The sequence below is a fragment of the Pan troglodytes genome, chromosome 12 (genome assembly GCF_028858775.2).
Source record: "Pan troglodytes isolate AG18354 chromosome 12, NHGRI_mPanTro3-v2.0_pri, whole genome shotgun sequence".
NCBI lineage: Eukaryota > Metazoa > Chordata > Mammalia > Primates > Hominidae > Pan > Pan troglodytes.
Window position 1 is genome coordinate 111,618,217 of NC_072410.2, and position 18,018 is coordinate 111,636,234.

The window sequence follows — 18,018 nt, forward strand, 5'->3', positions numbered from 1 at the left end:
AACCTCCGAACAACCTAAACTAAGACCATGGGGTATTAATATTTCCAACTGAAGGTATAGATTTGTCCGTTTCTTTCTTAGTCCTGTTTTTATGTTATTAATTTTCAGGCTCATTTATTGAAGATGCATACGTAATTAGAATGGTTATGCCTCCGTAATGAATTACCCCTTTTATCTAAATTACCTTATCTCTTATAATACTCTTTGCCTTGAAGTCTGCTTTATTATTTATATACCAACTTTCTTACCCTTGCAGTTTGCATGGTAGATCTTTCTCCATTCATTTGTTTTCAACTCATTTGAACTCATAATTAAACTATATAACTTATGTATATATTTATATATAATATGTATATTAGATATATGTATTAGTCCGTTCTCACATTGCTGTAAAGAACTACCTGAGAGACTGGATAATTCATAAAAGAGGTTTAATTGACTCACAGTTCTGCAAGCCGTACAGGAAGCGTGGCTGGGCAGGCCTCAGGAAATTTACAATCATGGCAGAAGGTGAAAGGGAAGCAAGCACGTCTTACGTGGCCAGAGAAGGAAGACGGGAACGAAGAGGGAGAATGCCATATACTTTTAACAACCAGATCTCATGAGAACTCACTATCAGGAGAACAACAAGGGGGAAGTCCCTCCCCGTGATCCAGTCACCTCCCACTAGGCCCTTCCCTCCAACACTGGGAATTACAATTTGACCTGAAATTTGGGTGGGGGCACAAATCCAAACCATATCAATATGTAATTATTATATATAAGTATGTGAACTATAATTGCTTTTTAATCAGTTTTTATAATTTATGTTTATTAATTGGAGTATTTAATCCATTTATAATTACACATATTTTAGACTGTTTAAAATGGTATTGGAATCCCCTGAGTCTCTTCAGTTTCATTTATTCATTTTGTCTTTATTTTTCACATTGATTTGTGTTCAAGTTCACTGACTTCCATATAGTTTCCTTTTTTTTTTTTTTTTTTTTTTTTTTTTGAGATGGAGTCATACTCTCTCATCCAGACTGGAGTGCATGGAGTGCAGTGGCACCATCTTGGCTCACTGCAACCCCTGCCTCCCAGGTTTAAGCAATTCCCCTGCCTCAGCCTCCCGAGTAGCTGAGATTACAGGCACACGCCACCATGCCTGGCTAATTTTTGTATTTTTAGTAGAGGCGGGGTTTCACCATGTTGGCCAGGCTGGTCTCGAACTCCTGACCTCAAGTGATCTGCTCACCTCAGCCTCCCAAAGTGCTGGGATCACAGGTGTGAGCCACTGCACCCGGCCTAGTTTCCATTTTTCTGTTGATATTTACTTCTATTCACTCATTAAGACTATATTTTATTTCTTTAATATATTTTCCCTTAGTTCTTTGAACATATTTATAAGAGCTATTTTTAAGTATTTGTCAGTTGAATCTAACATCTTTTGGGGCCATTTTCTATTGACTGCTTTTTTCTTGATGATGAGTCGCATTTTCTTTTTTGCCTATCTAGTCATTTTTAAATTATATACTGTACCTTGTGGATGTATGGTAGAGACTCTGGGGTTTTGTTATTTTTCTTTGAATACTATTGATTTTCATTCTGATAGGCTGTCCAGTTACTTGCTGTTCATCCTTAACTCTTGCAGGCTGTTTTATACTTTGTAAATGTAGATGTGTGGAAAGATCAAGATGTTTCCCAAGTTTTTTTTTTGTTTTTTTGTTTTTTTTGAGATGGGGTCTCACTCTTTCCCCCAGGCTGGAGTGCAGTGGCGCAATCTCCGCTCACTGCAAGCTCCGCCTCCTGGGTTCATGCCATTCTCCTGCCTCAGCCTCCCAAGTAGCTGGGACTACAGGTGCCCGCCGCCATGCCTGGCTAATTTTTTGTATTTTTAGTACAGACGGGGTTTCACCGTGTTAGCCAGGATGGTCTCAATCTCCTGACCTCATGATCTGCCCGCCTCAGCCTCCCAAAGTGCAGGGATTACAGGCGTGAGCCACTGCGCCCGGCCCCCAAGTTCTTTTAAATTTGTAGGGTACAACCTCCAAACTGTGTTTCCCTTTGGATCTTTTAGGGTTTAATATTAGGTTTTGTTAGGTTTGTGCTAGAGTAGGTCTTACTTTAGAGCCTGGTTCTTTTTCATAAGATGTGTCAGCTGAACGACCAAGAAATTAGCCAGGTTTCTCTACCCTTTTTTTTTTTTTTTTTTTTTTTTTTTAAGAGACAGGGTCTCACTGTTGCCTAGGCTGTCTCAAACTCTTGGGCTTAAGCAGTCCTCCTGCCTCAGCTTCCCAAAGTGCTGGGATTACAGGTGTGAGCCACCACACCTGCCCTTCTCTACTTTTGCTTGTCTGGAAATCCTGTGTTCTTCCAATGCCACTTAACCTCCAGTGTTTATGTTTTACCATAACCCCAAAGCAGTTGGTCTCTAATAAACCTGGACTGCTTTCTCTCTGGGTAGCCCAGCCTTTAGCCAAGTACACACATGTGACTTCTAGGGATCTCCCTTTCCTTGCTTTCCAGTGTCCTGCCCAGAATAATTTAGCTGCTTCATTTGTCTTAAACTCTGATCTCTGCCTCCTCAACTCAGCAGAAACATGCAATTATATGCTGCACACTGGTTGCAATATTGACTTTTATCAGAGTTTCTGGGCAATTATGGGGTTGACTTGGTGAGTTTCTCTTCTCTCAGGAATTACAGTCTTGTGTTTATTTTACGAAACCTGAATACGGTTGCCTTGTGTGTTTTGTCATTTTTGATGGTTGTTTACAATGGGAGGGCTAGCTGGTACCAATTACTTCATCATAGCCAGAAGTGCATGATTCTGAGTAATAAGTATACAAATGTATTGTGTCATGCTGGGGCTTATTTGTATTTTCCATTAGTGATTTGTTCAAACCCACTCCCCTAATAAAATTTTGTACCTGGCTTTTATTGGAGGGGGAGCAAAACTTTCTCTATTAAAGAGGCATAGCATTTTATGATTTTCTAAAATTTTATTGCATTTTATAGAGTATCTGATAAGTGTCATGGTTCTTCCCTGTCTCCTCTGGGGAAGACACCAGCATATCTTTGGTTTACCTTATTTTCATCAATATAAGTATTAGCTGTACATGTGGATAGTATTTGACAAAAGATAACTAGAAATATTACCTGCTGAATCTTTTTTAAAACTGGAAATTGATGGTGTGGCCACTTGTAAAATAAATTTTTGCAGATATTAATTGAGTCATTAAATATTTAGTGAGTGCCTGTTTTATTGCCATTGCTGGCATTGTACTTGGCACTAGGGATATAATGGAGAACAAAATAGGCATGCATAATCCCCATCCTTGTTGAATTTACATTCCACTATGGGAGACAGGCAATAAATACAAAGAAACAACATCAAAAATTACAAATTATGATACCTACCAGGAAGAAAACAAATAGGGTTCTATGGTTGAGAACAGTGAGTTCTTAGTTTAGTTAGGGTGGTCAGAGAAGACCTCTTTGAGGAGTTTTATATTTAAACTGAATGGATAAGGAGGTAGTGTCCTTATGGGAGAGGTTGAATTAGGTACTATGATGGGTTTTTAAATACCTTTCCAGTACCCATAAAGGTCCTGAGGAAAGTTTCGTTATATTAGAGGAACTGAGAGAAGATAAGTGTGTCTGAAGTATGAACAATGGGAAGAAAATGACAAGATTTAAGTTGGGAAGGTGGACATAGGCTAGATCATTTAGGACCCTGTAGACAATGGTAAGGTGCTTGATTTCTTCTTCTTTCTTCCATCCCTGAATAGGGTAACTATATAATTTGTTGTACAAAAACTGGCATACTCTGAGTAAAAAGGAGCACCAACTGGATGGAATACTGGGTTGACAGATGTAATCTAGCCCTGTTTGGTAAAATCATCCTAATTGTGTACATAACATATGTAGAAATAGTATAGATTCTGCCTGCAGATTACCTTTAAATATTATTATTATTATTGTTATATTTTTAAGTTCTGGGATACATGCACGGAACGTGCAGGTTTGTTACATAGGTATACGTGTGCCATGGTGGTTTGCTGCACCCATCAACCTGTCATCTACATTTCTCCTAATGCTATCCCTCCTCTAGCCCCTCACCCCGTGACAGGCACTGGTGTGTGATGTTCCACTCCCTGTGTCCACGTGTTCTCATTGTTCAACTCCCACTTATGAGTGGGAACCTGCAGTGTTTGGTTTTCTGTTCCTGTGTTAATTTGCTGAGAATGATGGTTTCCAGCTTCATCCATGTCCCTGCAAAGGACATGAACTCATCCTTTTTTATGGCTGCATAGTATTCCATGGTGTATATGTGCCACATTTTGTTTATCCAGTCTATCACTGATGGGCATTTGTGTTGGTTCCAAGTCTTTGCTGTTGTGAACAGTGCTGCAATAAACATATGTGTGCATGTGTCTTTATAGTAGAATGATTTATAATCCTTTGGGTATATACCCAGTAATGGGATTGCTGGGTCAAATGGTATTTCTGGTTCTAGATCTTTTTTTTTTTTTCACCCAGGCTGGAGTGCAATGGCGCGATCTTGGCTGGCTGCAGCCTCAGCCACCCGGGTTCAAGCCATTCTCCTGCCTCAGTCTCCCAGGTACCTGGGATTACAGGTGTGCACCACCATGCCAAGCTAATTTTTGTATTTTTGGTAGAAACGGGGTTTCACCATGTTGGCCAGGCTGGTCTCGAACGCCTGACTTCAGGTGATCCGCCCACCTCAGCCTCCCAAAGTGCTGGGTTTACAGGCGTGAGCCACCACGCCTGGCCTCTGGTTCTATATCCTTGAGCAGTTGCCACACTGTCTTCCACAGTGGTTTAACTAATTTACGCTCCCACCAACAGCATAAAGGTGTTCTATTTCTCCACATCCTCTCCAGCATCTATTGTTTCCTGACTTTTTAATGATTGCCATTCTAACTGGCATGAGGTGGTATCTCATTCTGGTTTTGATTTGCATTTCTCTAATGACCAGTGATGATGAGCTTTTTTTCATGTTTGTTGGCTGCATAAATGTCTTCTTTTGAGAGGTGTCTGTTCATATCCTTTGCCCACTTTTTGATGGAGTTGTTTGTTTTTTTCTTGTAAATTTGTTTAAGTTCCTTGTAGATTCTGGTTATTAGCCCTTTGTCAGCTGGATAGATTGCAAAAATTTTCTCCCATTCTGTAGGTTGCCTGTTCACTCTGATGATAGTTTCTTTTGTTGTGCAGAAGCTCTTTAGTTTAATTAGATCCTATTTGTCAGTTTTGGCTTTGTTGCCATTCCTTTTGGTGTTTTTGTCATGAAGTCTTTGCCCATGCTTGTGTCCTGAATGGTATGGCCTAGGTTTTCTTCTAGGGTTTTTATGGTTTTAGGTCTTACATTTAAGTCTCTAATCCATCTTGAGTTAATTCTGCTTACTATCTATATAGCCCTTGGGCAGTTTGATGTCTCTGTGCCTCAGATTTCCCATTTGTAGTATGGGGAAATAATACCTCACTGGGAATGAAGATTAAGTAAGATAATATATGTATCAAAACACACAGTGCCTGGCACATGCCAAGTACTTAGTAAATCTGTTCTTTCAGCAGATATTTATTGAAAGGTTATTATGTGCCAGACATTATACTAGGCAATGGGGATTAAACATTGAACCAAACACAGAAATCCTTGCCTTCATTGGGTTTATATTCTGGTGCTGAGAAATAGGTGATAAGTAGTTAAAAATGGGATGTAAGATGGTAATAAGTACGATGAAGCAAAAACATGACACAGAGAATGGAATATGCTGGCAGCAGAAGGGGATGGTGAGCTAATATGTAATATGCTGGCAGCAGAAGGGAATAGTGAGCTGAAAGTTTAAGTAGATTGATCAGAGTAGACCTCATTGAGAAGGTATGATTTGAACAGGGATTTAAGGAAGTGAGGGATTGAGCCAGCTACAGGAGGTGATTCCATCAGAGGGAACATGCAGAGATGATATGGGAAGTGGTTAGGGGGTTTTAAGCAGAGGAATGACAGGAAATGGTTTATATTCTAGAAGGATGACTAGGCTGTGGATAAGAGAGAGTGACAGCAGGGAAACAAGTTGGGAATTGAAATAAAATATGTTGAACCAGGGTGGTATCAGGGGAGGTAGTTAGAAATGGTTGGATTCTGAAACTTCTTGAAGGTAGAACTGACAGGATTTGCTGATAAATTTGATAAGCTGTTCGAGAGAAAAAGAGGTGCCAGAGGTTTTTTTAGCTAGAGCAACTAGAAGGATGAAGCTACCATTTACTGAAACGGGGAATAACTGTGGGAGGAATAAATTCAGGGGTGAAGATTAGGAGTTTCAGTTTTAGGCATCCTATTAGACATCCAAGTATTAGTGTTAGCAGTTGTTACTTATCTAATAAATGTTAACTGTTATAATCATTCATTAAATATTTATTGGCTCTCTGGTGGACAATTTGCTATGTTCTTGGAATTAAAAGGGTGGTCAAAAATAGACAATCTTCTTGCCTTTATGAAATTTGCAGTCTAATTGGAAACATAGAAATTGGTCAAATGACCTCATCATTGGTAGTATTTTTTTCCTAAAACACAAACAAACAAAAAAAACCTTTAATTAGGGCACCTAAAGAGAAATAAGAGTGACTTAACAAAATCATAGGTATCCCTTGATATCTAAATTTATTAGGTTCTTACGGGCAGATAGTGAGGGATGTGTATACATTGATCTTTCAGACTACTTACATAAATGGTTTTTTTTTCAGTAGACATATATTTTAAGTTTCTTAATTAACAATACCTCATTCTTAAAGTTGGTTAGCTTAATTAATATGAGAGAATGAAGCTTCACGAATTTACCTTCATTTAGTTGAAATGAGAGAGTTGTATATTGAATTTAGTGTTTAAAAGTATTACATATTTCATGAAATACTTAGGTTGTTAGAAATGTTCTCCTTTGTTTCTTTCATTAAAAATGTTTTGCTTTTACTTTTTATTAGCTAAGGACCATTTTTTTGTAACTGAAGTCTTTAATAATAGCATTATAGTATCATCTGTTTACCTTTCTCTCATAACATGAAAGTATTAATTTTTGTGTTTTAAAAAATCAACAGGTTCGTCACAAGGCATCGCAGAAGGTTTATGCTATGAAGCTTCTTAGTAAGTTTGAAATGATAAAAAGATCAGATTCTGCCTTTTTTTGGGAAGAAAGAGATATTATGGCCTTTGCCAATAGCCCCTGGGTGGTTCAGGTAAGCATACTAACTTTTATAAGTTTATTTCCTTTTTTTATGAGTGCTTTATTATTCATGAGTTGATTTTTGTGTGCCAAGTCTTATGCTTCATTTACATGGTAACAGTGCAGTTATTTTTAGGAGATTTGATTCAAAACATTTGTTTAATGTTCCAAAACAGTATGTCCACATAGATATGACATGTAATACTTACTTAAATTGTTGTATGGAAGCAAGTATTACGTGCAGCTTTTTCTTCTTGATAAAGAATTGGCTTGAATACCAGTATGCCATTATTTCATACCCACTTATTCTTGTGATTTACATAGTAGGAACATAGTAAATTCATTGAATCATCTGGAAGGATATATACATATTAATATTCCAACGTGGCACATGTGTACATATGTAACAGACCTGCACGTTGTGCACATGTACCCTAGAACTTAAAGTATAATCATTAAAAAAATAAAAAGTTTGTGTGGCCAGGCGCAGTGGCTCACACCTGTAATCCCAGCACTTTGGGAGGCCAAGGCAGGTGGATCAGGAGGTCAGGAGATTGAGACCATCGTGGCTAACACAATGAAACCCTGTCTCTACTAAAAATACAAAAAAATTAGCCGGGCATAGTGGCACACACCTGTAATCCCAGCTACTCGGGAGGCTGAGGCAGGAGAATCGCTTGAACCTGGGAGGCAGAGGTTGCAGTGAGCCGAGATTGTACCACTGCACTCCAGCCTGGCAACAGAGCAAGACTCCGTCTAAAACAAAAAAAGAAGCTTATGTTACATTAATCAGCCTATCTTGAAAAGAAAAAAAACAACAAAAAACTTCCTACAATAAACATTTAGAAAATTCTACAATATTGTGGCTCCTAATTTTGCCTTTTATTTGACTGTGGGTTAAGGAATTTATGGTTCTGCTTTGCCTTCATTCTTTCTTTCTTTTTTTTTTTTTGAGATGAAGTCTTGCTCTGTTGCCCAGGCTGGAGTGCAGTGTTGGAATCTCTGTTCATTCCATCCTCTGCTTCCCAGGTTCAAGCGGTTCTCCTGCCTCAGTCTCTCGAATAGCTGGGACTACAGGCATCTGCCACCATGCCTGGCTAATTTTTGCATTTTTAGTAGAGATGGGGTTTTTGCCATGTTGGCCAGGCTGGTCTTGAACTGCTGACCTCAAGTGATGTGCCTGCCTTAGCCTCCCGAAGTGCTGGGATTACAGATGTGAGCCACCGCACCTGGCCTTTGCCTTCTTTACTATTATATTTCTTCACTAGCTTTGCTTCTCTAAAAAATTTTTTTTATACTAGTAACTAAATCTGCAGACATTTTTGAACAAGTGTCCTGAGTAAGATTAGGTATACACCAGTTCTTGTTCAGAATGCTTAAATGATCTGGGAGTTTGATACCTTGCTTGTGGAAGGCAGTTCAGATTCCCCTCCCCCCATCCCCCCCCCCAAAAAAAACCCACTTTTGACCATGTTATTTAGAAGCTCATTAATGTTGCTTTTTTATAAGATTGATCCTCATTCCTGCTGCCTCCTCCACTTTTTATTTAAATTGTAGGCAGTGAATAGAAATTCTGATATGTACAGTGAAACTAAAACTTCTATGGTAAATTCTATACCATGATAATTTTTTTTTTTCCCTGGAGACGGAGTCTCCCTCTGTCACCCAGGCTGGAGTTCAGTGGCGTGATCTTCGCTCATTGCAACCTCCACCTCCTGGATTCAAGCGATTCTCCTGCCTCAGCCTCCCGAGTAGCTGGGATTACAGGTCCTCACTACCACACCTGGTTAATTTTTGTATTTTTAGTAGAGAGACGGGGTCTCACCATGTTGGCCAGGCTGGTCTCGAACTCCTGACCTCAAGTGATCTGCCTGCCTTGGCCCCCCAAGGTGCTGGGATTACAGGCATGAGCCACTGCGCCCGGCCTGCATACCATGATAATTTATCTGATTAAAGAATGATTGCAGTAAAGTATTTGTTTCACTTTTAGCTTTAAATTGCTTTCATAGTAGCGGATTGCCATTTCTGGTTATTTCATAAATTGATATTCTTTGATCTTTAATTCTGCTATGTGAACCTTTATAAAGTGTTAATTGAGATAGAAGAAAATCTGCTGATTATTGAAGTAATTGAGATAATGGATCTGAGGAAGCAAACCAATAGTGAAACATAGTACAATTGAAAAAGTAAATCCGATTATAATTGTGGCCTTCATATGCTTATCTCTCTGGGTAAAGAACAACATTCCATGCACCATTATATTTATGTGTATAAAATGTTTGACTTTTTGTGAAAACTTGTCAAAGTGACTGACTTATTTTTATTTATTGTTTTATTCAATGATTTTGAATATTTTCACAGAATTGTACAACCATCACCATTACCTAATTTTAGGACATTTTTCTCACCCTCCAAAGAAGCCCTGGACCAATTAGCATTTATTCCTCCAATTCCACCTGCCCCCCTGCCCTTGCCAACTGCTATTCTATTTTATGTCTTTATGGATTTGCCTATTCTGAAAGCTTCCTATAAATCAATCACACAACATGTATGTATGTCTTTTGTGACATCTTTCACCTAGCCTAATGTTTTGACATTCATTCATGTTATAGCATGTATCAACACTTAATTTCTTATTATGGTTAAATAGTATTCTGTTACATGGTTGTACCACACTTCATTCATTCATCACTTAATGGACATTTGTGTTGTTTCTCCTTTTTGACTATAATGAATAATGCTGCTTTGAGTGTTCTTTCATAAGGATTTTGGTACATATGTTCACACATTTCTTTTAGGAATCTACATTGCAGTGAAATTAATGAGTCATTGGATATGCCTATAATTAATTTTATTGGACTATTTCAGTTTTCCAAATCTCAGCTCTTATTTTTAAATGACTATTAAATATTTAATTGTATTAATACCCCCATAGTTACTATACTTTTGTTAGAAATATCACTTTTCATTTTTGTTAATATAAATTAGCCACAGTAATAGGTTAAATCTTGGGCCTATCTGTATTTCTTAGAAATATATTATTAGGGTGATTTCTGAATTCAACAGATAAATATTGACATATTTTAAAAACTTTTATTCATTTGCGGGTAGAGAGGACTTTGTCTTTTTAAAGCCATTTATATATCCAGTTTGCTGTGTTTTTCTAGTGTTCTTATTTTTATGGCAAATGCTTCCTTGCTTTCCTTTGTAGTTTTATCACCCAGATGTGTACCCCTAAACACCTTAGTTTAGTTTTGGCATTAAAAAAAAATTTAAGTTCAGGTATATCTTTTAAATCTCTCAATGTAGAGAGTTTCCCTCTTCTTTCATTTACTTTTGTCCCCAGGTTGAAGAAACCTAGATTTTGCTGATCTCTTCTTGTGGTGTAGTTTAACATGTTTCTCTCTCACTTGTATTTTTGTAAATTGGTTGTTAGATATAGAGGCTTGATCAGATTCAGGTTTCACTTTGGAAGGGGACGGTATAGGACTACTTCATAGGCCAGGTTCATAGGCCACCTATAAGAAGACTAATGTCTGGTTATCTGGTGTGTTACCAGCTATTTGTGCTCAGTGTCTTGATATATCATTTATTAAGATTTGTCAAATGATACTTCAGTTCAATCATTCCTCCTTGGTTATAGTGACTGGAATACTTCTGTGAAGAAAAATATTTCTCTGTTTACTTGTTAGTTACTCAGGGTGCAGTTCACACTGGAAGGACAGGATAAATGCTTTATTCTTTTATTGTATTTACCAGTTTTCAAAATAAGGGTGACCAATTTTGGGGGAGAATCAGTTTGAACTCATGGACTTAAAACCTGTGTGATATGTTTCAGTCCTTTGAATATCTTATTGATGCTCAAATTGTGGTACCTTTGACCAGTGGGATCAGAATGAGGTTGGTTTCTGAAACCTTTAACGAAGCCTTAATAATCTTTGATAGCTTGCTTGCAATGTGATGTAACAGGGTGCTCCAGACCTATCTTAAACATTTGCTGCTCTTGATGTGTAATTAACTGTGCTTGTAGGTCTGTCTTTTATACATGTGTGAGTTTTTCTTTACAATAGATTCCTAGCATTGGGATTGCTAGGTCAGATGGTATGCACATTTGACATTTTGATTGATAGCACCAGATTGCTTTGTTAAAAAATTTTTCTTTACAAGTTTACATTATCTTTGTACAATAGATGTTCTCTTTCACCACAGTTTTAGCAAATACTTGATATTGTAACTATTTTAAATTTTTACTAGTTGCATGCTTGAGAAATAAGGTGTTAACTGTGTTAAGTTGTACTTCCTTGATTACTTACGAGATTCAGCATCTTTCATATGCTTATTAATAATTTATATTCCTTATACCTTAAGCCTAAAATATAATTTATATTTTTATAAATTTATAATATAATTTTATAAATAATACATGATTTATAATATAATTTATATTTTATACATCAAGCAAAGTATAAGGAATATAAATTTCATTGCTAATGTATAAGGAATATAAACTAGTAAGCAAATGAAATATGCTAATCTTTTATAGTGCACTGAAAAAGATTTCAAAGTAGTGTAAAATTTAAAGTAAATGCTATTTGCAATAATGTGATTTTTAAAAGCGGGATACTGAATTTGATTTACTAATATTTTGTTAAGTAGTTTTGCATCTATGTGCATAATGAGATTTGACCTTTAATTTAATTTAATTATTTAAACATGGGCTCTTGGTTTTCTTATTACGGTAAGACTACTCTAATAGACATAATAGGGAAGCATACTACTTTTTTCTGTGCTTTGATATAGTTTATATAAAATATAAACTATTCATTTCATGAGGCTTGAATGAACTTACTTGCAAAGCTTTCTAGAAAAAAATTCTTTTTTTTTTCTTTTTTCTAGAGACAGGATCTCACTCTGTTGCCCAGGCTGTATTTAGTACAGTGGCAAGGTCATGGCTCACTGCACCCTCAAACTCCTGGGCACAAACAATCCTCTCACCTCCGTTTCCCAAGTAGCTGGTACTGCAGGCATGTACCACCATGCCCTGGCTCATCTTTGGTAAAGACCGGGGTCTCACTATGTTGCCCAGGCTGGTCTCGAACTCCTGGCCTCAAGCATTCCTCCTATCTCTGCTTACCAAAGCACTGGGATTATTATAGACATGAGCCACTGCACCCAGCCTAATGATACATTTTTCCACTTTAAAAATGTATTATGATAAATTTCAAATATATCCCAAAGTAGAAGAAAAAAGTATATTGAATCCCCATGTACAGTTCACCCAGCTTCAACAATTACCAACCATGGCCAATCTCATTTCATTTATGCCAGGAATTGCAAACATTTTTTGGTAAAGGGCCAGATGGTAAATATTTAGGCTTTGCAACCTAAGAGGCAAAGTTGAAGATATTACATAAGTATTTATATAATGAGAAAACAAATTTCTGCACAGTTTTTATTGATAAAATTCAAGAGATAATAAATACAATTTTAAAAATACAGGTCTACTAATGACAAGAATGAAATTCTTTTCTGAATGTTTGCTCAACTGGGGTCTACAATTAGTGTTTCCTATCATCAAAATTAAGTGCAAATACTCATCTGTTAATGCTGGTGTGTAAAAATATTTTACATATTCATCTGTGAAAATGTCCTTTCACACAGCTAGGTATTGCCACGTACTATAATTATCCACTAACGTATGATTGTTTTTTAAAGTTGTAGATTTATAGAAAAATTGAGCAGACAGTATAGAGTTCCTATCTATCCCCAATACAGTTTTCCCTGTTATTACAAATGTATGAATGAACCAGTATTGATACATTAAACTGAAGTCTTTATTTAGATTTTTAAAATTTTTACCTATGTTCTTTGTTTCAGGATCCCATCCAGAATGCCACATTACATTTAGTTATCGTGTCTTCCTAGGCTCTTCTTGGCTGTGACAGTTTCTCATACTTTCCTTGTTTTTGATGACCTTGACAGTTTGGAGGAGTACATGAATTATACTGTAGGATGTGGATGCTCCTCTGTAGGAATTTGTCTGATGTTTTTCTTATTAATTATACTAGGGTTATGGGTTTTTGGGAGAAAGACTGCAGAGTTAAAGTGCCATTTTCATGCTGTCATATCAGGAGTACATACTAATACATTATTTATGACTGTTAATGTTGACTTCAAGCATATAATTTTGATTTACCATATTTATCACTTGGAGAAGTTGTTTTCAGAAAATTTTTAAATTCTTCTTTTGATAGTTACAGGTTAATCATTTCTAATTGAAGATTAGATGGAAGAAGCCCCTTGATTGGAAAGTTCAAATAGATTTTGAAATATGGATATTTCCATTGCGCTTACATTTGGGCCAAAAATGCTGCTTCAAAATGAGGAAATTAACATTGATACATTACTGATTAATATTCAGATCCCAATCAGGTTTTCACCAGTTGTCCCAGTAATGTCTTTTATAGCAGGAGGATCCAGTTTCAAACCACATCACATTTATTTTCTTTCAGTTTTGAACATTTCCTCAGTCTTCCCTTGACTCCTCAACCTTTTTGGCTGTAATATCCCCCACTAGGCTGCCCCTTTGCTTGGATGTCCTTTGGACCCTGTTTGTGTTACCAACCACAGGTTCCTAGGGTCCCAGGCACTAGAAAGTGAAATGAGGCAAGAAAGTGTCCCAGACAAGGCTTTATTCATGGCCGATGTTAGAACACAAAGGAGAGCACTAGAGAGAGAGTTCTCCAGCTGGCTCCCCGAGGACAGGTCTTTTTGTTGTTTTAAGAACCATGATGACATAAATAAGCATGAGATACTTGAATGTCATTACATGTGCAGGGTGGAGCACAAGGTGTGCAGGCGCAGTGAGAAATCATGGTAGTACACACATGGCATGATAACAAAATGGTGAATAAGCTCCTCCCTGGGTGGGGAGTTTAGTATTGTAAGGAGGCAAGGGGTAGAGATTAGCCATTCTTCTGGTCTTATGCACATATGGGCGATAGGATTAACTCCCTTGAGTAAGATTTAAGGTGGGATGCTGTGTATTTTAGTTTCTTCAAGATCATACTTCAGTGAGTGTGGCACTTGATAAGATTTAGGGTGGGATTCTACTTATCTTGGTTTCCTCAAATTCCAGCCATCATCTGGAAGGAAGGTCAAGGTAGGGGTAGAATCCCATCCCTCCTCTGTCTCACTTGGGCTTTGGTATCCCATGGCACCCATCCTCACACGTGAATGGTCCTCCTTCCCTTCCTGAGCTCTGATACCCTCTGTGCGGCTTGACTTCTGACTCCTTTTATAGTATGTTTTGATGAATAGTAATTCATAATTTTAATGCAGTAAAAGTTTAATCAAACTTTTATGGTTAATGGCCTTTTGTGTTCAGTAAAATTTGTCCCTACCTTGAGAGCATGAAGATATTGTGCTATGTTACCTTTCTGACTTTTATTTTTTCCCTATTAATCTGTCCTATCATGGTCCATTAGGGCTCCTATAACAAAATACTATGAACCAGGTAGCTTATAAACAACAGAAATTTATTTCCCAAAGTTCTGGATGCTGGGAAGTCCAAGATCAAAGTCCTGGCAGATTTGTTGTCTGGTGAGAATCCACTTTGTTATATATGGCACCTTGTCTCTGTGTCCTCACACAGTAGAAGGGGGTGAATAAGCTCCCTTGGGCCTATTTTACAAGGGCAGTAAACCCATTTATGATGGCTGACTTCATGTCATGCTAACAAGGTGGCTCAAGTGACCTCCATGACCTACTCATTTTCCCAAAAGCCCCTTCTCCTAATACCATCACCTTAGGATGACGGTGTTATACCGTCATTAAGATTTCATATGAATTTTGAGGGAACACAAAACATTCAGACCATAGCACCTATGATCAGCCCAGAATGGATTTTTTTTTTTTTTTTCTTTTTTATTGATCATTCTTGGGTGTTTCTCGCAGAGGGGGATTTGGCAGGGTCACAGGACAATAGTGGAGGGAAGGTCAGCAGATAAACAAGTGAACAAAGTTCTCTGGTTTTCCTAGGCAGAGGACCCTGCGGCCTTCCGCAGTGTTTGTGTCCCTGGGTACTTGAGATTAAGGAGTGGTGATGACTCTTAACGAACATGCTGCCTTCAAGCATCTGTTTAACAAAGCACATCTTGCACCGCCCTTAATCCATTCAACCCTGAGTGGATACAGCACATGTTTCAGAGAGCACAGGGTTGGGGGTAAGGTCACAGATCAACAGGATCCCAAGGCAGAAGAATTTTTCTTAGTACAGAACAAAATGAAAAGTCTCCCATGTCTACTTCTTTCTACACAGACACAGCAACCATCCGATTTCTCAATCTTTTCCCCACCTTTCCCCCCTTTCTATTCCACAAAACCGCCATTGTCTTCATGGCCCGTTCTCAATGAGCTGTTGAGTACACCTCCCAGATGGGGTGGTGGCCAGGCAGAGGAGCTCCTCACTTCCCAGTAGGGGCGGCCGGGCAGAGGCGCCCCTCACCTCCCGGACGGGGCGGCTGGCCGGGCGGGGGGCTGACCCCCCCCCACCTCCCTCCCGGACGGGGCGGCTGGCCGGGCGGGGGGCTGACCCCCCACCTCCCTCCCGGACAGGGCGGCTGGCCGGGCAGAGGGGCTCCTCACTTCCCAGTAGGGGCGGCCGGGCAGAGGTGCCCCTCACTTCCCCGACGGGGCGGCTGGCCCGGCGGGGGGCTGACCCCCCCACCTCCCTCCCGGAGGGGGCGGCTGGCCGGGCAGAGGGGCTCCTCACTTCCCGGTAGGGGCAGCCGGCCAGAGGCGCCCCTCACCTCCCGGACAGGGCGGCTGGCCGGGCGGGGGGCTGACCCCCCCACCTCCCTCCCGGACGGGCCGGCTGGCCGGGCGGGGGGCTGACCCCCCCACCTCCCTCCCGGACGGGGCGGCTGGCCGGGCGGGGGGCTGACCCCCCCCACCTCCCTCCCGGACGGGGCGGCTGGCCGGGCGGGGGGCTGACCCCCCCCACCTCCCTCCGGGACGGGGCGGCTGGCCGGGCAGAGGGGCTCCTCACTTCCCAGAAGGGGCGGCCGGGCAGAGGTGCCCCTCACCTCCCGGATGGGGCGGCTGGCCGGGCCAGGGGCTGACCCCCCCACCTCCCTCCCAGATAGAGCGGCTGGCCGGGCAGAGGGGCTCCTCACTTCCCAGTAGGGGCGGCCGGGCAGAGGCGCCCCCCCCACCTCCTGGACAGGGCGGCTGGCCGGGCAGGGGGCTGATCCCCCCACCTCCCTCCCGGACGAGGTGGCTGGCCAGGCGGGGGGCTGATCCCCCCACCTCCCTCCCGGACGGGGCGGCTGGCCGGGCGGGGGGCTGACCCCCCCACCTCCCTCCCGGATGGGGCGGCTGGCCGGGCAGAGGGGCTCCTCACTTCCCAGTAGGGGCGGCCGGGCAGAGGCACCCCTCGCCTCCCGGATGGGGCAGCTGGCCAGGCGGGGGGGCTGACCCCCCCCACCTCCCTCCTGGACGAGGCGGCTGGCCGGGCAGAGGGGCTCCTCACTTCCCGGTAGGGGCGGCCGGGCAGAGGTGCCCCTCACCTCCCGGACGGGGCGGCTGGCCGGGCGGGGGGCTGACCCCCCCACCTCCCTCCCAGACGAGGAGGGAGGACGCTCCTCACTTCTCAGACGGGGTGGCTGCCGGGCGGAGGGGCTCCTCACTTCTCAGATGGGGCGGTTGCCAGGCAGAGGGTCTCCTCACTTCTCAGACAGGGCGGCCGGGCAGAGACACTCCTCACATCCCGGACGGGGCGGCAGGGCAGAGGTGCTCCCCACATCTCAGACGATGGGCGGCCGGGCAGAGACGCTCCTCACTTCCCAGATGTGATGGCGGCCGGGAAGAGGCGCTCCTCACTTCCTAGATGGGATGGCGGCCGGGCAGAGACGCTCCTCACTTTCCAGACTGGGCAGCCAGGCAGAGGGGCTCCTCACATCCCAGACGATGGGCAGTCAGGCGGAGACGCTCCTCACTTCCCAGACGGGGTGGCTGCCAGGCAGAGGCTGCAATCTCGGCACTTAGGGAGGCCAAGGCAGGCGGCTGGGAGGTGGTTGTAGCGAGCCGAGATCACGCCACTGCACTCCAGCCTGGGCGCCATTGAGGACTGAGTTAACGAGACTCCGTCTGCAATCCCGGCACCTCGGGAGGCCGAGGCTGGCGGATCACTCGCTGTTAGGAGCTGGAGACCAGCCCAGCCGACACGTCGAAACCCCGTCTCCACCAAAAAAATACGAAAACCAGTCAGGCGTGGCGGCGCATGCCTGCAATCGCAGGCACTCGGCAGGCTGAGGCAGGAGAATCGGGCAGGGAGGTTGCAGTGAGCTGAGATGGCAGCAGTACCGTCCAGCTTCGGCTCGGCATCAGAGGGAGACCGTGGAAAGAGGGGAGAGGGGAGAGGGGAGTGGGGAGAGGGGAGAGGGGGGAGGGGGGAGGGGAGAGGGGAGAGGGGAGAGGGAGCTCTATCTACCACACCCAGAATGGATTTTTTAATAGTGTTACTTAAGGATTCAATTTTACGTGTTTCCATATGGATATTCAGTTGTTCCAACATTACATATTGACAAAACTTTCTGTTCCCCACTGGTGTATGTTAACTGCTTATGTTGTCATGCATTTATCCATCTGTGCATAGATCTGTTTTGGGGTTCTGTGTCTCACTGCATCATTTATCTGTTCTTGCCACCAGTAACACAATACTTTAATTAGCTTAGCTTACCTTGCTTGGTATTTATTGGAGTTTCTTAGAATTATGGGTTTATAGAGTTCATCAAACTT

At 41.7% G+C, this 18,018-nt stretch overlaps 1 protein-coding gene across 10 annotated transcripts in view; it reads left to right on the forward strand.

The window, feature by feature from the left end:
• ROCK2 (Rho associated coiled-coil containing protein kinase 2) overlaps nucleotides 1-18,018 on the forward strand; it is a 165,615-nt gene that overhangs the window by 86,885 nt on the left and 60,712 nt on the right. For all 10 annotated transcript variants that reach the window (XR_010149192.1, XM_063789312.1, XM_054678255.2 and 7 more), the window contains one exon: nucleotides 7,094-7,231. Coding sequence is in view for 9 of the 10 variants with exons in the window: in XM_063789312.1 (XP_063645382.1) it covers nucleotides 7,094-7,231 (138 nt within the window). In the remaining variant the exon portion in view is untranslated. The remainder of the gene's footprint in view (nucleotides 1-7,093; nucleotides 7,232-18,018) is intronic.